Source organism: Phalacrocorax aristotelis, chromosome 15, assembly GCF_949628215.1.
Source record: "Phalacrocorax aristotelis chromosome 15, bGulAri2.1, whole genome shotgun sequence".
NCBI lineage: Eukaryota > Metazoa > Chordata > Aves > Suliformes > Phalacrocoracidae > Phalacrocorax > Phalacrocorax aristotelis.
The window spans coordinates 6690899-6714528 of record NC_134290.1 but is presented as its reverse complement, the minus strand read 5'-3'; the positions used below and the strand labels follow the sequence as shown (position 1 = coordinate 6714528).

Sequence of the window (23630 nt, the reverse complement as noted above, 5' to 3'; positions counted from 1 at the left end):
AAGCATAACAAGATAACTGTAGTCACCAGATTTTAAGATTTTTCCTTTCTGAAAAGTTTGGCAGCCCCAGGGTCAGACCACCTCTTCACATGGCTGAGTCCCACACAACTGCCATGGGCTCCCTCAAGCTGCAGTTAATGAATGAATTTCATTCTTAGCCCTCCGCCTGAGGCTGATGATAATGAAGCACAAACAAGCAAGCAACTGACCAGGTGACGATCACTTCTGGATTTTCAGTGGGAAAGAGATAAAGTTGGCCCTATGAGAAATCATATTTTAAACAACCTGAAAGCCACTTGAATGCAACGGAAGAGGATCATTGCTGTGAATGACAATCCATGCAAAACTAAGTTCTGCAATAGAATAGGAGCAGCACCCAGTGCACTGCTGTGCACCCAAGTAACTAACACTACGTGATCGGGAGCGTAAATGGAAGGGGTTTCTTGGCAGCAGTTCAGATACCGCTCAGGAAGAACAGGCAGACACACAAAGGGCCTGCTTCACTGTGCAGTATGGAAGGTCAGAGTGTGCTTTCTATTTTCCCAAATACATGCTACAGAAATCAGAACCTAATATAAATGAGATTTTGCAAGCACACATTAGCTAACCAGAAGAGTCTCTACTTCACTGCACACATTTCTCAAATTTTTGTAAAAACTATCAACAATCGTAAGAAAAAAATCTCACACATGTGCAAAGTTTCATTCACATTAAGCTGGGGTTGTGACTGGGAAGTGGAACGGGGTAGTAACAGCCCAGCCCAGCTCACCCCACAAGACGTTAAGACAGACTACTGGACTCTAGCCAGTCTTCAGTGAGCTGGTACCTCATGAAGCCTTGCAGGATGGCCTGAACCACACCAAGCCAAGAGAACGTACAGCATGGTGTACTGCCACGCAGCAGAAGCCAGGCAGCTCAGATGTGACTGCAGGGCCTAAATCAGTAATGACCAACAGCCTTCCACCACCTTTCTACACAACATCTCTGCAGCCTGTACAGGTAAGGGACAGGGAGGTTCACCACTCTGGAATCAAAGGGCCAATGTTTCTGGCTGCTTTACTGTCCCCACAGCCCCTTTTTAGTGGATTATGCTCTTTTCCAGTTGTTCTCCCAGCCTTCTCTACACACATATAGGATGTGGCATGTGTAACAAGACACTGTTGTCAACAGTTCACTACATCACATAGCTACGGAGACAGAAGTGCCACGTAACTCATTCGTGGAGTCTGAATCAGCCCCAACCCACACTTAAGAGCTGTTCATCACATAACTGAGTATTTATGTTAAAAATGCACTGGATTGATCACAAGCAATATGGACACTGAGGAACTGAGAAAATGTTCTGCACCACAGAAATATCATTCTTTGCTCCCTGAACGTACATGGCAGTACAGAGTTGAGTGCAGTTCTGTCTGCTCTATGCTAGCTAGTCCAGGTTTGTGGCACAGGCATGGAAGCTGCTCCCGGTATCAAGTCAGAAAAATACTTTTTACAGAACCTCATCACACAGCGTGAACAGTTCCTGCTCACAGGAACTGTGAGCTGCTTAGCAGCCACAGATATCTCCTGGGGACTGGCACATACGAGGATGCCATCTGTGCCTGCCCTGAAGGGAAAAGACAGACCCCTGCATGCTCCAAAAATGCAATGCACAGGCTCCTCTCTCTCAGGTTCCAAGCAGCTGCAATGGGACTGAGGAAGCTGTTCACAGCTGGAAGAGCAACTCTCCGTGAAGTGACTTGGCTTGCTCTGGGGACAACTGCAATGACAGAACTGGGCGACAGCAGAGCAGCACCACTGACTCTGTAAGGACGTGGCACAGCGCAGCCACATGCCAGGACGTGCAGGATGCTCACATCCCGGCTGCGAGGCCGGGCACTGGCACTGCGGTAAGGAAAAGCTGTGCTTGCTGTTGAGCGTGAGCTCTGCTCCAGCTTCATCTCAGTGACAGGCTGCAGCATGCGAACCTGGGGCAAGTCTGCACAGCTGTGGAAGGACTCTGGATGTCTGACAAGGTAACCAGGAGGGGAACCTGGCCCACAACCCATCAGCTGCACATGTTCTGATGAGCTCACTCCACACTGACATGCCCTGTGATGGTTTCTCCAGAGAGGAAGGGTTGCACAGATTCATGCTTCCAGCCAAACCTGCAGCACAACTGCTAGCACAGGGACTCTCACAACTGAAGCACAGAGAGTTGTAATTTCATCTCTGGCAGGAGCCCTGTGGCTGCCAGCAGAGTCCAGACAGAAATCATTCTGGGCCAGGAAGGGATGTAGGCAGGCAGCCAGGGAGGCAGTCCACGTTTTAGACAAGCTCTTGTGCCATTCATTCAGAAAGAAGTTCAGCTAGGGGCACACACCTTGCTTAAGCAGGAGCCAGAGCTGATACCACCCAACACACTTGCTTGGAGCCATTCGGCTTGCGGTGCCAAGGGTGACCAGTTTACGGCATTGGCAGCACGCCGGCCTTTGCACAACTGTCCCAGAGCAGGGCAGCTTAGACCACTGCAGGCAAGGTTCAGAGCACACCAGGGTGCCCCACAGGCCAGATTTTAGGAAGACTGAACACAGAGTCGCTCCTGATGGACGATTGTGCCACTTCTAACTCAGACTATGTTCCAGTCTTTTTCCTTATCTATTCTGCTGACTTAGATATTTCTAGAATGATTGGTGAGGAACATGAAAAAAAAAATATTCTGTTGCCCTGTACCACAATGCATGCAAGGAGTTGAGGCAAAAGGCTAAATACTTTCAGCTTTGCTATTTACTGAAGCTGTGGCTTGTACAGACAAAGCACGGCAGGAAGGACACCTGGAAAGCATTTCCCCTTCCTGAAGGGAAGGGGAAGAAAAGCTTGGCTTTACAGAATTTACACATTTCAGTAGAAAGAAATGATGTATCTTTCCTTCTGCATCTCCTTCTGGAAATAAGAAAGTGAAATTTGATCTTTGACTTGCACAGCCCAACAGTAAGTAGCTGTAGTTTACAAAATGTAGGAGTTTTATGCTGTGTTTCATTGCTGGCTCCAGCATGCTTTAAAGGGGACTGGGAAAAACGACTAGAATTGCAAACCTAAATAACCACCAGCGGCTGAGCTGCACACAAAGTATGTTCAGACAGTTGCAGAATCTGCAAATTACCAGCTGAATCCAGACACTATGTCTGTCACAGCAATCATATTTCACTAAGGCTCCTCCTCCAGAGATGCCCAGCAGCCGGTATTCCCTGATAACCTTCCATCATGACAGTCCTCTGATGCCAGCAAAGGTCTCTCATTGCAGTCAGCTCCATGGCAATGCGCTCTCTGCAGTGGAAAGTGTAGCACCTAATTGGCGTCTCGAGTCTCCTGGACTTCAAGCCCATGGTTTCTCTTTATAATGGGAATTTCTGCATTCTGATGGTTCCCCTACCACACAAGCACTTTCACAGATATGCAAGAGCAAGGCGACAAAGAAAACCCACAAAAGCCTGCCTAATAAACACTTTTCTTCCATGCCACTTAACCACCCAGTTCTAATTATCATTTTCATCATTCCATTTTCCTGCAAATAGTCAATCTCTCTGAAAAAAAAAAAATGCTGAAGCTGCACCAAACATTAACTCTGCCTTACACTTGCAATTCTTTAAAAAAAACCATCTTGAGACAGTAAAATCTAGTTCATCAGTCTGGTTACTGAGCCTATCCACCTGCTGCAGACAATTCTCAGGACAACATATGCTTATGGAGATATCCAATGCAGCAGCCAGTGGCCATAGAAACAAATGGACAGTAACAAGAGGGCACTGAGCCCTGCCCAGCTCTGCATCTAGTCCTTCCAGAAATAGCTGCTTCTAGAGGGGAGGCAGGGGGAAATCCCTTCAAAACCGGGCCAAGAATGATTGATGCAAGCTGTTGGGCATCCTGAGTCAACAGAGGGGCAAGCTAGCATTGACAAAGTCTGTCATTCCATCTTCTGCTCTCCTCTCCTCTGGGTCCCGCTGCCCTTCCCACAGTCATGCTCCCTGAGAAAAGGTGCAGCAAGAAAGAGACACGAGTCATTCAGCTGCATCTTCATCCCAGCCCCAGGGAGAATTCAGGGACTCAAACAATCCTCTTCCTCACCCAACACCTTCTGTTCATTCCTGCCTAGCAAAGAGGGATGCTGCATCTTTAACAAAAGGCCCAGTTCAGCTCCAAACGTGCCGGCCAGCAACACACAGGAGCTGCCAGCACCCAGTGGCTTTCTGGCAACATCATCCTTCCCAAAAGCTCAGTGCTGGCAATGCACTTTCACACAGGCATTAATTTTATTATGGTTAGTTTATGATTTTGCCTTACTGCCCTGCTATTTTTGAATGTGGAGCTATAATAGACGGCGTCTGACAGCCCAGGAGAGAGGGGAGCTATTACATTGCGGAGTCCCTGCGGTACCAGTGGCCTCTGCAAGACAGGATTCAAGCATAGCCTATGTGAGGGTTTGGACGCTGAACCTGAGGAGGGGCTCCACAGCTATCCTTTCCCTTTCTGTTTCTGCCTGTCAGTCCTCACAGCTTCAAAATACTCCCTCAAGTAGTACTTTTCCAAATTATATACTTTGGAAGGAACACAGGTCTTTCCAAACAGTCATCAACGAGGGCCACTCCAACCCATCCTGAGAGGTCACCCACCGTTAGCTCTGCCTTGGCACTCTGGCCTTACAGAATTTGTAATACAAGAGAGTTTTGCACACCTGCAGAGCAGCTAGAGATGAAGAGGAACCGGGACACAGGAAACTACTGTTACAGGCATCAAAATCTTTCACATTTATTTTGACTCCAACCTTTCCTCAGACCCTGGCACAGCTCATCAGTTGCATTACCCTTGTTTAAATTACAGCTCATGATGTGGCATCAACACACACTACATGGGTTACCCGATGGACTTCAGAAGATCAGGTTACCTGGTGTTAAAAAACAAAGTAATTGCTTCAAAAATATAGTGCAGACATAACATCCTGCATCTCCGTTAGTGAAAACGGATAGGTTTTGTACTGCAAGACAATTAACATGCACTAGCTATCTTATAAACCCCAACAGAGGCAAGACACAAACTGCCTTTGCCCTGAGGCAGTGCAGTGAACTCCTGGTCTTCCTTCTGCCCTTGCAGTGGCACAGACAAATCTGCACAAGCCAAAACTCTGCATGACAGTCAACACCTGGGTCTATCCTTGATATCACCTGGCTTGTTTCTTGCAGCAAAGAGACGGTCAGACAGAGTGTTTAGCCATCACACCTTGAAGACTACCATTAAGGAACCAGGCGAAAGAATTTGAAAAAGGAACTTGTAACTTCTGCAATTTATGATTTGAAGGGCACAGCTTCTCTGGTATCCTTAGGTTCTTAAAAGAAGGTAACAGGCAGTCTAGGAGAATAAATTCACCACCTATTTTTCCTGGGAGGTCATCACAGGACACAGATTTTAAGTTCAGTGTCACGTTCAACTCAGCAAGTTATACTAAAGGTTAACTTGATCCTTTAAGTGAAACTTTGTCTTGCAACCCTGCTCCATCCTACTCACATGTAGTCTTTTATATGAAGACATAGGAATTCATAGAATCATAAAATCATTAAGGTTGGAAAAGACCTTTGGGATCATCAAGTTCAACTGTCAACCCAGCACTACTACGCTTCCTAAACCCTGCCCTGAAGTGCTGCATCTACACATCTTTTAAATATCTCCAGGGATGGTGACTCCACCACCTCTCTGGGCAGCTTGTGCCAGTGCCTGACCACTCTTTCAGTGAAGAAGTTTTTTCCTAATATCCAATCTAAACCTCCCTTGACACAGCTTGAAGCCCTTTCCTCTTATTCTATCGCTAGTAACATGGGAGAAGAGACCAATACCCACCTCTCTACAACCTCCTTTCAGGTAGCTGTAGAGAGTGATAACGTCTCCCCTCATTAGAGTTTATCTTCTACCTGGACTTTACATAATTACTGTTTCTAATCTTCTGCCCCAACATCTCTCTCTCTACAGAGAATCAGTTTGATTTATTCCCTGTTTTGGGTGGAGATACCTTTAGTCATTAGTACTTAGCCATGTTGTCACAGGTGAGCCCTGTCCTGAATATTTAACCCTGAGTGGTTTTTACTTGGCAGAGGTGACTTCCCTATGGTAACTCTGTTGGCTGGCATAAAAACAACTCTTCTATCAGAAATCCTGTACTAGCCTAACTGCAGGCCTTAGTCCTCTCTGAGGAAAAGCTCACACACTGCAAGCTTCTGATGCTCCTCGGAGCCATTTTCTGTGACAGGCAAAAGACAATGACCTAAAATAATGTAACCCTAGTCTTCCCTCTTAACACAATCTGCCACTCTTCCTTCTGCACATCACAAAGACCTTGGCTACTGGTTTAGGGAACCTCTCTTGGTAAAACTCCCAGATCTTTCATGGACACATTGTAAAAACTGGAAAAAAGAGCAGCAGCCCAAGCTACCAGTATGTATCTTCCTCAGCACATGAACCAAAAGACAGCGTGCACTAACGTTTTAGTAACAGAAAGTACAGAATATGTCATGAGAACATGAGGCTACTGCTGGTGTAGGACAGGGCTGTAACTCTTTATCTGTGCATCTTCAAGCAGCAAGGAAACAAAGCCAACATTTCACTCTACCGTAGCCAGGTCAGCTTAGAGAGCAGATCCTCTCATCCCTGTTCAGAAGCACTAACCCCTGTGCTGGACAGCATGCCATTATTTCAGGACATGAGTGGTTAAACTCTAACGGCCTGCAGCTGGCTCTGAGCAAGAAAGGAAAAGACAAGTCTGTACCTAAGGGACCCACCAGCCTGAGTGTTTTATTTCCACTTCTGTGCATAAATTAAGTAGGTCTTAGTTGGAGCTAGTGCTAATGGAGCTGCCCAAAGACAACCTCCCTAATGTGCACACACACAGAGCTACGGTCCCACCAGCCACCAGTCCTTGCGCTTGCTCCATGCCCAACAAGCTGCATAGCATCCCACTTGCTTAGGAAGGGATGGTCAAGCTTTGTGCTGCTTACCTAGGGACTGTAAAGACACAGTTCAGTGACACCCACACTGCTACCAGTGGCGTGGCTGCAGCACGGATAGGTGCATCCACACCAGCTTCCCTTCAGCCAGTAGAGGAGACACCGTTATAAGAGCAGCAGCATAGACTTCATCAGCGTTCTCAACTTGAGTACATTCCCAGGGTCTGCAGCAGGCCAAGACAGCCTACACTGAAATCTGCTCTGTTTCATCTTCACAGAGAAATGAGAGACTACCAAGCTGTGCTGCTATTTCCTCTTTAACTGCATCCAAACGATCTCAGAGCTGAACTCCTGCACTCACCTCCATCAGAAGAGAGGCAAGTGTCCTTCCAGATGGCCCTGCCTACCTTCCCCTCTTCTACTTCTTCTGTTGTCATCCTTTTTAGGATGGTATCCTACTGACCACAGTGACCATCTGCAAAGCTCCACAGAAATGAAAGAATACACAGAAAGACTTATGATTTCTAGTTTCCTGAATCAACTGTACTTTTAAGTCTGCTAATTCTTTCAGAAACAATCTCAGAGAATTAGCTCATCTGGATTTCCTGACCAGCCAACTGCAGATGGTCAAAAAATCCAACCCATCACTTCACTAGGATGGAAAGCATTGAAATGACACTGGAGATGGCTACTTCATGGTGCTCATTATAGCATCTTGCTAAGAACCAGTCTTCTTACATATGTGTTTGGTCTATGCAGATGAGTACATTCAATAACCCAAGGTCTCTCTTGGAGAGACCAGAGGTATGCCAAATCCCAGCTACTTTTGCTCCATTCTTTCTCTGGGCAAAAGTATGACACAACAGCCTGAACTTGTCCCCACACTGTGACGGCAAAGAGTGGATGACCTGTCTGGACATATTGACTGTACTCGGTAAGATGGTGCTCGCAACAGGAGCTGCACAGACTCGCTGTGCCAGGGAGAGAAAATCATCTAAAGTCTTCAGTCCACCTGAGCAGCTTATATGATTCCCCACTCAGCTACCAAAGTTTCCCTTCTCAAGGCTTGCGTGGGGAGGACATATCCGAATGCTACAGCCAGACCCTCTGCAACTTCCTCCTGGGTTTATGGGCGCCGCAATCCAGAAGCTCCTGCTACAAACATTTGCTTCAGCAGCCTCAGAACCCAATGCTCCCTCCGAGGGTAGCAGTCTCCCATACAAAGGAGCACTTTTTACCTTCTAAGCCAATTCTCTGTACAGTTGGAGGTAAAACAATTACCTCATTACAGTCGCACACCAAATTCCCTTCTGGTGGAATTCACATCAGCACTACTGCAACTTTATAACATTTGCATTATAAAAATGTCTGCAAAGGAGGCCAAGAAAAACAGCTTTTTGTTCAGAGGAAGCTCTGTGGTCAAGATGATGTCATCAGAAAGCGCCAAATTAATTTCCTGTGGTTACATCCTACAGGAAATCCAAGAAGCTCAGCTTTCTTGCTAAACCAAGTAGTCATTTGTTGTCAATAACTGTTAATTACGTGCCCAGATGTGCCATAAACTAAGAACTATCACGATTAGCCTTCGTTCCCTGGATTACTCCCAGATCAACCGTTGGGATCTGTTTAGATCAGCGGCCTGAAGCTAGCGACATGCACCAGCACTTGCTTCCCCGGGCCAGCCCAGGGGCTCTGGGGCACACAGGCTGCTGCGCCTGCGCCGCACACCAGCACAGCAAGTTTCCTGATATTTCCTTTGGTCTCCTCCCTGCAACAGGGGGATCTGCTGCTTAGAGAAACACCACAGAGGAGAAGCAGCTATGTAGATTAGACTCTTAGCAGGAATAGGGACCCCTAATCAAGAAAACTATAAAGACAGTGATGAGTAACAGCTTTTCTGCTCTGCATGAACAGAAAACAAGGAAATCAGGAGTGATTCAGGAGGTTTTCCAGCTGGTAGAATAATCAAGGAAATGTCTAGCACGTCCCTCCCCTAGTCAGTCCTTCCACAACCTACTTTTCAGTACGTATCTGGAAGGTTTACTTGATATTTAAATTATAAAATAACACTTTGCTAAGCACTTGGCTAATTCAAATGGATCTTTTCAATGACTTATCAGTGGGAAACTGATCTCCCCCAAACTACTTGCATTTACATGAATTCACACCTGCCCTGCTGCCTCTGGCCACTCCCCTCACCTGCCATGTAACACACAAGCCTTCTGTTTTCACATTCACAGTAGAGGGGAATCCACTGGAGGGGGCAGGAATAGCTTTTGTGTCTGTAACTTGCACTAAAATTATGATTTCTGTCCTCACAGTGAACTTTCAGTAGAAATCTCTTGGGACAGACTCTTCAGTCCATGCAGCACGCTTCCCTGGCCTGGCAGGGAGCCCAGCATAACACCTCGAGAGCTGAATAGTAAATGGTCAAGGCAAATCAGATCCAGCCCAAGCAAGCCCTACACTTTACATAACACTGTATTTTCAGATTTGCATGGGTTCTTTTTCCTTTAACTACTTTTTAAATGATGCATGTTAAACATCAATGTTCGGTATGGGGAGCTAGCTCATTACTTGTTTGGAAAAGGCATGACAGGATATACCCTAACAGAGTTCAAATCAGTGGGATCTGTATCACAGGGAAAACAAGAGCTGATGACAGCCAGGGTTCAACTGCAGAGATGTTGCATTGACACCTACTCAGCAATAGCTTCTCAGACCCTGAAGCCTATGCATTGTGGGCAACACGGACAGGAAGGGAGAGGGAAGCAGAATGCCTTATTCAGAGCCACGTAGATACTAGAGGCAGGGGGAAGCAAAAGGACAAGCCAAGCATCCTGCCACCCTCCCTTACACACTGCGTCTACTGGTACAGTTACCTTAACAAAAGGCAAGTGAATAGCTGGGAAGACAAATCACTTAGCTTCCAAACCGTCAGAATAACGGGGCAGACAAGGCTTCTTGACATGTTCATATCTCTCTAGAAAACCACACAGTGCTGACTCCCAATCCGATCTATTTAATAAGCTTCCTACCTCTCTGTCCTTGAGTTTCATGGCGAGCACCAGCTGATGTCTGTGGTTAGTAAGGGCCTCCCGGTAATTTCCTTTGGAGAAGAATGCGGAGCCCAGATTTCCATGAGCTCGGCATTCTCCCGTCTGGTCACCTGAGTCACATGCAAACAAAACAAAGGTTAGCTGACAAAGGTGTCACTGGAAGCGTCCAGCACAAAGACTGGAACACACTGTACAAGGGATGCTCCGGTGTAAGAACCAGCATCAGACAAACTCATCCTTATGTTTAACACACAGCCAAAACTCTCTTCTTTGCTGGCCTTCAGGAACTTCTACAATAATCATCAACCTTATTTTTAGAATTGTTTTAATTTCTTCTTTGGCCTAACATGTGGCAATGTCTCATCCTTCCATGTTTATTCCTTGCTTGACATTAGCAATTTATTTGTGAAGTAAGTTGAAGGCCCAGGCTTAAAACAAGCAAAGAGCACGGCAGCTTTCCCCAGAAAGCAATTCTGCAGCACAGCTCAGCTCAGACACAAAGCACATCTACTATTATCTTTGAGACAGTAGTCCCTGTACTCTCAGCGAACACTCCTAGCTAGAGCCGTGAGTCACTGTCTTCACTTCTGCAAGGTTACTGCCTTTCTGTCTCACATACTGTCTCCTCTCCTACAACACCCTGAAAACTTGAAAGCTCTCTCAAATACCATACACAAGAGGGATTTTTCAATTTGTTTATTTTTTTAAACCTTCTTGTGCATCCATTTTCTCACTCCTGATTTGCTCCTTCCCTGGCAACTGCCTTAGAAGCTCAGACTGAGTACCTTTTTCCATCTAATTCTTGAAAAAACAGATTGCTTCATTTAAGACTCATTTAAGGTTTTGAGCCCAAGTCTACACAGGGGATAAGACCAGTTCCCACATACATGACACCAAAAAATTAGAGGACCCTGTAAAACCTTAGCACATTCATTGATTATCTGCCCCCTCACACACATAGGTAACAGGGCTGCAAAAGACTATAGTTTGCACATTTCAGAAATTTCAGACTTGATTTAGCAGCTTGTGAAATGCCAAAGAGCATTATAGAGAGATGCTGGCCATTAACACAGCTATTAATTTGTTCCATCTGTACCAATGCAGCACTCAAGCGAGTGAAATGAGAACTCTTACCTAAAGTCTTGGCTACGTCCAAGTCCTGCTGCATGTATCCAGTGCTTTTCTCCGTATTCCCAAGGGACCAGTATGCACTGCTCAGTGCAGAGAACACTGATCCCCGCAGCTTTAGGCTGCAAGTGCCGATCTTCAGGGCAGCCTCTAGCACCACTACAGAGGCCCCATGGTGGCCCGCAGTCAGAAGTTCCTGGCCGATCACAGACACCACCACAAAGGGGCTCTTGTCCAGCTTCATCTTCTGCAGTTGTTGATAGGTGGGCTCCAGGGACTCTGAAATGCAAAAACAAAGGCAGAGTTACTCAACAAACCAAGTTATTTGCATCTACAAATCACCTTCACAACTCATCTTCATTTTTCATAACCAAATGACACACTAGTTAAGGGCCAGACTGCTCAAATCAAGCCAAGATTTATTATGGGAACTCAGGGCTCAGATGCATCATCTAATGCCTAGTACATCAATACAGATCAGCCAGGAAGCTGATCTTTTCCTTGCAGAAAGCACTTCAGGAAGACAGGGCAAGCATGCAGTGAGCAGTCTCATACTGAGCTCTGAAGACTGGCCCAATGGTAGAAGACACCTGTAGAATTTTTTAGGAAATTCGAAATGGGCCACCAGCAGTGTATAAGAGCACTGCAGTTTCTGCTCCTTCAGCACAAACTTTCAGCTGAGTGTCTGCAAAATCTATGCCTGTCCAGATACCATGGCACACAATGTGCACCAAGAGAGGTGACAAAAACTGCAGAAAGCAGCTGCTGCTCCTTCTGCAGGAGAAGGTACTCCTGCAGAATGACAGCACTGGACCTGCCAGACTACTGCATGTTTCAGTGAGGACATCAATGTAACAGGACTCCAGAATTTGCTGAACAAGTGGCAATTCTTGATTAGATGCTCTCACCTGAATCAATGCCACCACAACAACCTCAGAAAGCCTCTTGATCCCTGTTTTCATCATTTCTGCCTCTCTACAATCACCAAGTGTATAAACAACAACAAAAGAGGCTTTTAACACTTTCCTGAAGGTGTAAACAGTGTGAACGCGCTGCCCGTTACTGACATTCAGTTAGATCCTGGGATTAAATACAGATGTAAGAGGACAGAAGTAGTTGCTGGAACACACCACCACTTACTATGCTTATCACTGCAAGAGCAGGTATGAACTCAGTTCCTGTCTTAAGGAGCTTACTTATGGTCTTAGCCAGGTAATCCAGGCAAACATCGGGGGAGAGAGGGGTACACACAAGGAGAATGGAAGAAAATGGAAAACAAAGGAAGTGCTCCTGGTAACCCTCGAGTCCAGTGGGAAAGGGAGAACCAGCACGGAAACAGAAGGGCAGACATGGAGCTCATGGAGCTCTAGTACAACAGCAAACAGTAAGGGGAGACACAGGGTCACAACCAGGTAAAAGATGCAACAACAGTGATTCAGTTATTGAGGAAGGGAGTTTCACCTTCATCTCTACATACTGCCAACCCATGCCCCCTGAATCCATCAGTGTCTGCACATAATAATCTTTAGCACACCACTGACACTTGTAGCCCTTTTGCCTTTCTGGTCGCTCCTCTGCTTTCTCTGAATGCAAGCATCCTGGAAGCTACCACTCACGTAAGTCTATCCATGGCTTCAAATAACCTATTATCCTGGTAGAATCAAGTTACAAGGGACTGGCTTTACACCATAGACAACACCTGAAGAGATCTATGTCTCTCCTAGGCAGCAAGTTCTTGGAAAGGGGACCAGAACAACGCATAACAACTACTTAAGTGCTTGCAGAGTGCCTAGCGCAGTGGGACAGAGACCCTGAATACTGTTTTACAGCAGTATGGTATATATACACTCTCAAACTTAAACTAGTACTCTTAAGCAAGGCTAACCTAAAAGCTGCCAAACCAGTAACTGGGAGGATAAAAACTGGAAAGCAGCAACACTGAGCAGCACAGTAGGGAGCAGCAGTGTAAATATACAGCTGCAGTGTAATAGGACAGTGAGATCAGCCAGCCAGATTTGGGGATGCTTACATAGAAATACCACACCACTTGCGTTCTAAGCAGCAGCCACAGCACCTTTGAGTACCAAATGAAATTAGCTTCACAAGGCAACTGCTATATAGGACAGAAGCTTCCAGATGAATTCACTTTAGATGATGGAGAAAAACACGAAAAAAGGAAACACCAACGGCCATGTTTTTACATTTCTGCGTTTCTTGGCCCCTAAGCCCTGGGTTCCCCAGCAGTATCTGCTGAGAATGAGTATTGCACAATCCCTCCCAGGAAATACCATTAGGACACTGCAGCACAAAGCTTGCAAGAGAAACAGAGCAACAGAGCAAAGAGGAGACTACTTCCTTCCTCTAGAGAGGAAAATCCTGGAAATGGGACATTATGAAAAGAGAGGCAAAAAGCTGCACAGCTAATATGGATTTAAGGTCCATATGATTTCAACTGAATATTAGTGAATTAGCAGAGCAGCCTTTTGCCTCCTGGAATGCTGTGTTTTGAGAGACATTAGTACCACGGAAAAGCTGCTGACGTGCTCTTCTGGGCAAACACTAGCCCAGAGCATTTAAGATTCCCTGTTCCCAATGGCCAAGCACCAGTGCAATGTGGGAAGTTGTTCCAGTAATAAAGCAAGCCAGTGTCACAGTAGTGCACACCTCTCTGTCTGCACTGATACCTGACAAAAGACAAACAAGCAAGGACTTGGTTGGAACTGCTGCACACCGCCAGTCTGATTCACCTCCAGCACCTCTCGAGCTGGGTATCACCTTGTCACTGTCCCATCACTTGACACTCACCATTCTTGAGAAAACCTCCTGGTGCTTACCTCGCATGGGAGATTTCATGGCGGCCTCGACCATGCCAACCAGAAGCTGAAGACTCTTGGGATCTTGAGCCAGTCCTGACGCAAACGCTGCCAGTGCATCTGCATGACGTCCAAGATACTGAAGGGCCACACCCTGTCGGAAGTATGCCTGAAAAGCCAAAGGGGAGAAGAAGACATGCCAATTACTTAATTGGTAGAAGTCACAAATAACAAATACACCCACCACCTCATGCTGGTGGATGCTGGGCTTCATGATCACATTCTGATTTCTCTAGTCACAATGGTTATAATCAGAAAAATCTACCACCACAGTTTGGTTTGTGGCTGCCGCCCAGTCACTTATCCCCACAGTGTGATGACTTTATAAACCTTTACAAGGCCTCTGAACTGTTCTGGAGACCAGAGACGGTAATTACCATTAAGGCAAAGCTTTCCCCTTGGACTTGGCCAATTACTTATCTACTTATAACCAAATGTTCTTTCTTGAGACCTCCATTTCCGTTTGCTTGACTCACACAACATACAAATAACTTACTTATTTTCTCATCAGTTCTTGCCAATGAGTACAATTTAAACATCTAGTACTAGGAGATACCAAAATGTACTGAAAGCTCAAGTTGCAATGAAACATGATGCAAAGATACAGACAGAAGCAGTGTATATATCACACAATCAGTTAGGTTGGAAAAGACCTTTAAGATCATCAAGTCATATGCACTACTTAGATTGAGGCAAGACACTAATAATTTTTAGCAAGAGCATTTTCCTTTGTTTCTTCCTTTCCAAGGAAACCATTCATGGGAACGTGCAATACCTTCAAAGTACCTTAAATCTATTGTCTTGTATTTCCATATCTACATCAGCAATAACACCAATATGCAGCTGTAAAGCGTTTCCAAACAGAGCTTCCCCATCTCCTTAAATTGGAATATCAGGAAACTACACACAAAGCAAGAACTGCAGAAACATGTTCTGCTCACACAACGCCATGGCAAAGCTGCGGCTCAGAGAGTATCCAGAACTTCCTTGGGAGCCAGTGGTAAGAGATCACAGAAACCATAATCCAATATTTGCTCGAAGTACTCAGATATATTTGTAGCACATACACCTGGACACCATGTTATAAAAATGTCTTGGATCTTCAAGCACCTTTGATGCCCATTGTTCAGGTTTTATATTCATGCCTTTGTGATGCAAACTTTGCTGCACTTTTGGTTCATTCAAAGCTATTTCGATAGCACAAATAAAACTGACAGAAGTTAAAGAAATGTAAATAATGTTTTACAAGTGCTTTAAGAACATAGCACTGCTCCTTGAGATTGGCTCTCTGTATTGTTTTCATGGATAAGACCTCATCACTTTTTCTCTCCATCTGTAATAGAAACCCGCACTCAAGATACATTAAGTATATGTCTGTTGAAGTCTTTTTACATAAACAGGATAAATCTCCAACTAATATCCAAACTGGTATTTCATTAGAGCTTTCAGACACTTTTGGAATCCAGTCCAGGAAGGCAGAGATTAAGGAAAATCAGAAATGACGTGAGAAATTTAGAGACATGAATATTTAATCTCTTTTCCATTAGTAAGCCTTGATTGTAAAACCACTTTTAATGAATTCAATGAAAGCAAAATTCTTTTCATTAACCTTTAGTATAAATGTGTTCTTACTGAATCAAACAAGCTACTGTACTGGAAACCCAATTCAATGTTAATTAGATTACTAGCATGAAGCTTTAAATCAAAGAAAAGAAAAAGAACTAACAAGCGCAGTGGCCATCAAGCACGAGTCCTCCCAGCAGCAAGCGAACTGTCACATAAATCATGGCATACACTTTGAAGTCCTTTTTTTCACCAGAATTATAATTTAATTACTTACTTTACCACCTGATGACAGAGGCAGTTTGACACAGCATGTTTCTGATGGGGACCTTCCAAGCCAACATGGCTGGTCCAAGACAAACGTGTCTGCCTGAATCAGTTATCAAGGATTAGGGCACAAATACGCAGCAGCCAGCAAGGGAACTTCCTACTGTGTGTAGATGCCTCTGACGTCTCACGCTTTACGGGAAGGTAGGAGCCTGCCATCTCCTCCCTCAGAACGCATGTTACCAGGACAGATGGCACATCAGGAACAAGCTGCGTCCTCACCACTGCAGGCAGTCAGCTAAGCCCAGAAACCAAAAAATTCACTTGTATGTAGGGTTTCAAGGAAAAAGCAGGAGGGAGACAGATGCTACAAGCAATGCAGACAAGCTTCCCACAGTCTACAGAAGACAGGATTGCTACAGCTTCTGTTTCCAAGGTTCAGAAGGGACCACATAGTGCAACCCTCTCTCAGATCCCATCCTATACACACAAAGGCTGTAGGACAAGAAGTAACATACAGCTATAGGTACAGTAATCTATAAGTTAGCTTTCATGTCTCCCATGAAGAAGAACGGCCCATGTGAGGAAAGCAGAGAAGCAGCAAGCTAAACAAAACACAGGTGAGGCCTCTGCCCTACGTCCAGTTCTCGTACAGAAATCCAAGTGAACATGAGTTCCCAGCAGGACAAAACACACCACAGCTGCAACACCACAAAGCGCACGCATGTGTGTAAGCCCGGCCCCAAGTTTCAGAGCACTTTGCAGAGGAGCACCAGGCCTGTCTTGCTCATCATTGCCTGCCCAAGAACTCCTACCACTCTCACTGCAAAAGAAGGGCCCTGCCTAGTTGGGATGAACCACCGGCTACAGCAGCGACACTGGTTTCTAGCACCTGCCCATCCAACCCTGTCACTTTTGTGGAGCACTGAGCACATCTCAAATACTGAGAAAACAGAGTCCTCATCCCCCAAGCCCTGCTTACAGCAGAGACACCACAGGCTCCAGATGACAATAAGACTGACAATTGTAAACGAGACAGAGATGAGATTCACAAACAGCATGCAATACAGTACTGTGCATTTCCAACAAACTTTCTGGAAAGTGCTTTTAACCCCTCCACACATCTATTCCTGGAAATCCGCTCTGGAAACCACTTAATTTGAATACAAACACAGCATTCAGAGGCCCAAAGAAAAACCTATTAATTGTAACCGAAATTAAGATTTTGGCCAATTTTTCTCCTGCAAGAACCCTTTCCTTCCTTTCTCCTCCAGTTTCCAGCGTATACAGAACATTCTCCACACATTGTGTTCCCCAGAGACCTTTAACAAAATAAATAAAAGGCATTCACATCACCTATTTCCTCCCCAAGAGGCATTCACAAGCTAGTTTAGCACTGGAATGAAGACACTGTATCAAGGGAAAAAAATCTGCAAAGAGGAAATGGTGAGAATCACCCTTTGGAAGAGGAGAGGAAAAGGAAAGGCAGGGAGCCAGCAGCGGCAGCTGAAGAAATGAGACAAGGAGCGCCTTTCCAGTCCCGACACAGTCTTCCCACGCTTCAGCAAACTTTACATTTTTAATCACACTACATGAAGATAGAAGAGTACTCACTCTACGGTAAAAGTTACATTAATTTTCCAGTGATCCCAGGTAAGAAAAAACTATTGGTTCCTTTTAAGAAGTTTAAAGCAACAAGAGAATGATGTTTCACTAATGACAGGACAAATGAACAGCAGGTGCTTTCCTTCTAACCTGAGGCTCTTTGCATCCTCAATGTAATACAAAGAGCTGGAACAATCTTCATTTTTTCAATCTCTGCATCATACTTTCCTGGAACAAGGCATTGTGCAAAAAGAAAGTCTCGCTCTCAGCAGAAATTTAGCACTAGATGCATCTCCCTATTTTCTCCCCTCCCTGTGTCGGCATGATTGAGCACGTGCTTTGCTCTTCCTTTCTCCAGATTCACTGGTATGCCACAGGTTAACAGCACCTGCACCCAACCCTCCAGCCAGAGCCAACTTGGGCTCTGCACAGTGCATCTGCTGACGTCTCCACTGCCAGCCCCTGGAGTAAGAACAGGGGTGCAGCACTACCAGCGGAAGCCTTTTGGGAAGGGAAGAGCATTAAAAGGTAAAAGGCAGCTCTGCCAAACAGTGGATCTTATCAAGTCACTGATACTAAATTAGAGAGGTTGTTAGTGAGTAATCTCACGCACCGATGGACCTTTAGCTCTGAGAACACAGACCATACTGCAGGCTCATACAGTCATTTTTTAATCCACTGGACAACTGACCTCTCTTCAGCCAGTTTAAAGATTTCATATAGCCAAGTGGAGATGGCCTAGGAAGGAGGACAGGGAATTATTAGTGCTTTTTTTATCCATAATACCACTGAAAGCACTGCTGACATTCTGAAAGCAAAAATAAATTATTTTAACTAATTAACTTGCAGAATATATCTGGCACTTGAGACTTCACAGCCATACAGAAAACTGGTCCTGTAACAGAGGCTGTTCGTACAGCGAGTCCAAGTACAAAATGCCAGCGATCTGAAGTTGCATTGCACAGGTCCCATCAAAAAGGCAACAGGTCTTCCCCACCTCATTCATATTCTGTGTGTCCCCAACCCGCCATTTATTCAGACTTGCCTTTTTGCCCCATGCTTTTCAGGATGTGCTCTATTTTCATGGCAAGAATATAATTTTTAGTGCTTTTCTCTACCCGCAGCTTAATTTTAGAAAAATTGTATGAACAAAAGAATGGGAAAGACCAAATTCCTAACCAGACACTCCAGTTTTACAGAGGATGGCTGATGGTGGGGCTGCAGCAGAGCCAAAGTCTGCCCAGTCAGGCATAATCTCTCTCTACAATTCGAAGCATGAGTCCTATTTGTTCTGCTCAATTTATTGACCACTGTAGTTTCTGTACAGGATAGTATTTTTCATCTGTGTTTATTACAGCCCATTTAATGCACAAGGAGAGTTTCTACCTGTCCTACTAGGAGTTGCCACTGGACTGATTGCTGCAGTGTCACAGAATCACAGAATCACAGGTTGGAAGGGACCTCAGGGATCATCTAGTCCAACTAGCCCAATTGCCTGTGTCCAGGCAATACAAACAAGCTTGTTAGTGTTTTGCTCCTCATCATCTGAGATCCCATCTAGATAACTGTCTAGACCCTAAATATTAGATTTTCACGTGCAATCTGAAACAGGATTAGAATGTAAATGTCATCACTGAAATGGCTGATACTAAGAGGCATTCTGAAATTGTTATTAACCCTTCTAATATCAATACTCAAGAACCACTTTAGGCAGAGCAAGAGTACTGGCTTATAATTAATACAAAACATGCAATGAATATAAAAATACAGTACAAAGAAACCGCATTTATGAATATGAATGGGACCTCTAAAATTCTCAGGGTTCTGCTAAATAAAAACAAGCCCAGTAAACGAAGCCCAAGACAACCCAATGCTTTTCTTACCAAATAAGTATCAAAATATACTTTAATTTTTTGGACCAGGGAAATACTAGGCAAATACTCATGCTGTACTGGCATCTGTAGCAGGCTCTAGAACAACTCTTTGGGCTCATACCATTTTTCCCTGTAGAATCCATGGCAATAAATTGTTCAGATCCTTAGCGTGTCTCACACGCGATGCTTGCAGGAGTTAGAGGGAAGCAGCAGCCGCAGGAGTTCAGTCCTGTCTTACCACGGTCTCTTGTAAGTCTGAAGCATGAGCTCATGTTTCTGGAATATGATTTAGTACCACGGTACAAGCATTTTTCTAACAGTAGTCCCTACTACACTTCTTACTGGGTAGGACAGTATTCTGTTTATAAATATTTTAAAACAGCTAGAATTAGGGGATTAACTGGCATGTAGGAGCCCTGTGAGAGCGTACTGTCACCCAGCTGCCTTAGGACACATCAAGATAGCCAGGCAGAAAACTGGGAGCCCTACCTCTCTCTCTGAAGTAGGGTAACCCTTTCAGGAGTTCTATGTGCAGCAGACAATGCGCAGCTGAACCCCTTCGAGCACTTCAGCAGAGATCCTGCTGTCTGCAGGCTGCCCACAAGGAGTGCAGAGACAAAAACTAACCCGGCTTCAGGATCTCCATCTGCCAAGGGTCAGGCACCCCCCTGCCTCCCCTGATGCCCAGGGGCTCCTGCATCTCCGTCTGCGCCTCCTGCCTTCTCTGCACAACCCCCTTTCTGCAGGTGGTCCCTCTGCCGTTGTACACAGCCACGCCACGCTGCCTACGCCACCTTCCTAGGGCTCATCTGATAATTTTCTCAAACTTCACACTCAAGACGCATTTACATAATGAATTGCTGGCCAGTTTGTAACTGGATGATGGAGACAGAAGAATGAAACTGGAACGGTATCAGAAGAACCTGGAGCAGAAAATTACTGTCAAACAAACATGGAAAACTTGGAAAAAAATGCCTCAGCCTTAGACAAAGACTCCCATTGTACACAGGGGAGGAAATTTAAAACACCTTTCTATTCATGTCGGCTTCAGACCCTGGACAACCAGCTATCTGGACAGGAAAGGCAAACACATAGAAAACACTTTTTCCACAATGCTCCCTTGGTTTGCCAGATCAGGAGATGATGCCAAAAATAGCATGAATAATCTATGATGCATTTAATCAGCCTGTCCTGAGTCTGCAGAACACCTCCTGGACAGACGGACCCACTGCCCTGCGCAGTGGACGCTTGGCGTCCACCAGCCAGCTCCCTCTCTGCCGCCCACGCGAGCCAGGCCAGAGGCTGACAAATACGACATGTGCGATGAACAAAAAGGAGGAAAATGTGGGAACGGCTTATTGGGGCCAAGCACCAGGTTGAATCTTTCCTCTCCCCCTGTAACTGCTTTACAGCCAAATTTTAGAGAAAAATACAGGACAAGTCTCTGCTGTGGGATTTCAGGAATGTGAGGAGAGGGAAGAATGCGCTTTAATTCAGAACACATGCAGCACATGCATAAATACTGTTTGCCGTCCATATGAATTGCACTCCCGCTTTCACAGAGTTCAGGCTGCACCCTAGAAAACAACTTTCCTTCACAGACCATATGCTTGGCTGGCACCTGAACCACTACTGTCAGCCTGTCCTAAAGAACAAGCAGAGGTCTTGCAAATTTATTGTCTTTGCAGCATAGCTTCTTTATCTTCTACCTATTTCCAAGGTGTTTCTTACAGGAACTATACTACTCGGAAATGGAAATTTTCTCTAAGCCCTTTGAGCCTATACAGAAAAACAGGATGGGGTGTGTGTAAAATATCAGGCCTTGTCTTAGCCAAAAAAAAAATTATTATTCTTACTGATTGTGCTTCCACTATCTCCAGTGGGAGACTGTGCACAAATCACTTGTGCACCTGAATTAAATGTAACCATCAGTAATAGAGTCAAATCCTTGCTTAGTTACATTGGTTAGCACAGAAGTTAACAGCTGAGCTTTTCATATAGCTTATTGTTGTTGCTCTATTCTTGCCCGCTCCGGGCTCGCTTTAGGAACAGCGGCTACAATTTAAGACACTTTCTTCAGAGGGCATCCCCCACCTTTCATAAGTGTGCATCATAACAGACAATATTCCTATCTTTATCAGCTACAGCTCTCAAGCCTTATTCAATAGCAAGAACCAGCCATGAGCGGAGAAAAGTACTCTAGAGAAGCATCACCAATCTGTTGGTGCCCAAATACTGCGCAGGGAAAGCACAACCAGACTCTGTGTTTAAGGCTGGCAGGCACAGATGCAATTACAGCATTTCTCAGAATTCCTCCCCAACTCAACGGGGACAATTTTTTGCCCAATTTCTGGCTAAACAACTTGTTTTAGAAATTGCAGAAGATAAGCCACCCCTTCACCCTGCTCAGAAGCAACACCAATCTTGGTAAGATATTATTGGAGATTTAATAGATACAGAATTACACAAAACTCAAATGGACTAGATGATACCTGTAGGCTGCTTCTCAGTGAAGTTTGGGGCAGTGGCAGGACTGTTTTTAACACCACATTACCTAGTGCTTTGTTTAGTTTCAGCACTGTACCATGATTTAAATTGTATTAACGTTTGATATTTAACTGCCAGTGTACATCTGCTCACAATTCTCCCAATTCTAACACGCTGAAAGTGTTGAGAACCTTTGCAGAGCTCAAGAATATACAAACATATGCTATTATTTGTTCTTATAACATTAAAAGCAAAGACAAATGAAAAAGCAGTACAAAGGGAAAAGAGGGAATAATAAAAATCTGTCCTAAACTGGAAGACATCCACCACGAGATCTCTCTTTGCAATTCAGCTTGAGTGTTCCAGCACAGTTTCATTGTCTCACTTCGAATTACTCATCTGAGTAGCAGCTCAAATGACTGCCCCCCCTCTTTAGCATTTCTCCATTTTGCATGCTGGCAGGCTGCACAAGTTTAGGTGGATCACACTGAAAACCCACAATAAAATCCAGAAATGGGACATTAAAGCATCTGGTCAGCCCACAGTCATGAGGCTTGGCACTCAACAAATCCAGCGGGGGATATTTCAAGGATCCGTGTTAGCTAATGCAGCACTCATGGACTGGACAGACAGTCCCAACATAGGTGATCTGGATTCACAGTTAAGGCAATAGGTCTTTCCCCAGCTGTGCAACTGCTGATTAAAGTAACATTGTTCAATGATTTGTAATTGCCAGCTTGTAGTGAGACTCATGAAGATGACCAAAATCCTGACATCTGGACATAAGGATAAATAATACTATGGTTGCCGTCAGCATTACTCTGTTCTTTCTAGGCCAGCAACTCCAGCAGACATCGTCAGTGGCACATCTGCACATCCAGCTGAGGTGCAGCACAGTTACCAGCTAGCTCTCCAGCCAAGGGAACCCTCAGCTCCTGCAGCACACAAACCACAGGACACCATGCTCGAGTGCCACTGTCATGGGAAAATACTGGCAAGCACTTGACAGCAAAGCCTCCTTCCAGTCTCAGAGCATGCAGATGTCAGACACCCTGCAGGTGAGTGTCTGGTATGCAGTGGTACCTAAATTACCAGAAGAGAGACAAATTTATCACAATCCCTGCCACCCAAGGCAATGCTCAGGCTGCCTAGATGGAAGCTATCAACAGACCATCTTATCCAAAAACACAGCCAACTGCTTTGCCACCGGCCGCCTGCTGCATCTCCACTCCGCAGCAGGACATGTCCTGCTATGCCCAGCTCCTCTTCTGCACAGCAGGTGGGTCCTGGGAGTTTGGTCTCTCAAAACTATCTCCATACTTTTGGTTTTCTCCAAATCCTGGTAGCAAGCCTCTGCCCAGAAGACTGGACCCTCTTGGCTTGACTCTGTCTGTAAAATCTCTCTGTGCCTTGTACTTCTCCATTATCTGCAGCACATTGGCCTGTTTTCAGCTGCTGTTTAATTGCTGCCATTCTGAAAACCATTTAGGGTTGCTTTGGAAAGGCATGCACTTGTCCTCACTGAAATAAACAAATAAAATAGGAATCACAAAAATCAAGACAGCCAGAAGGCAGAGGTGGTGACCTGCATACTCACAATTTGGAGCTAGACAGTGCCATCTCCAGTTGAGTCCAATAACCAATAAAACATTTGTTTTCTGTCAGCCTTATCCTGCTTCGTGATTTCAGCTGTAACCTCTGAACCCGAGTATGCTTACATCTAACAGCTATAGTAGCAGGCCATTCAAGAAAGGACAGAAAGTGAGGGTCTCCTTGGGTACAGATTGCTTAGTCACATCAGCAGGT

At 45.1% G+C, this 23630-nt stretch overlaps 1 protein-coding gene across 3 annotated transcripts in view; it reads right to left on the bottom strand.

Moving 5' to 3' along the window:
* TTC28 (tetratricopeptide repeat domain 28) overlaps nt 1-23630 on the bottom strand; it is a 197662-nt gene that overhangs the window by 64983 nt on the left and 109049 nt on the right. For all 3 annotated transcript variants that reach the window (XM_075110409.1, XM_075110410.1, XM_075110411.1), the window contains 3 exons: nt 13990-14137; nt 11162-11434; nt 10007-10137 (listed from right to left, as the gene is read on the bottom strand). In XM_075110409.1, coding sequence (XP_074966510.1) covers nt 10007-10137; nt 11162-11434; nt 13990-14137 — 552 coding nt within the window. The remainder of the gene's footprint in view (nt 1-10006; nt 10138-11161; nt 11435-13989; nt 14138-23630) is intronic.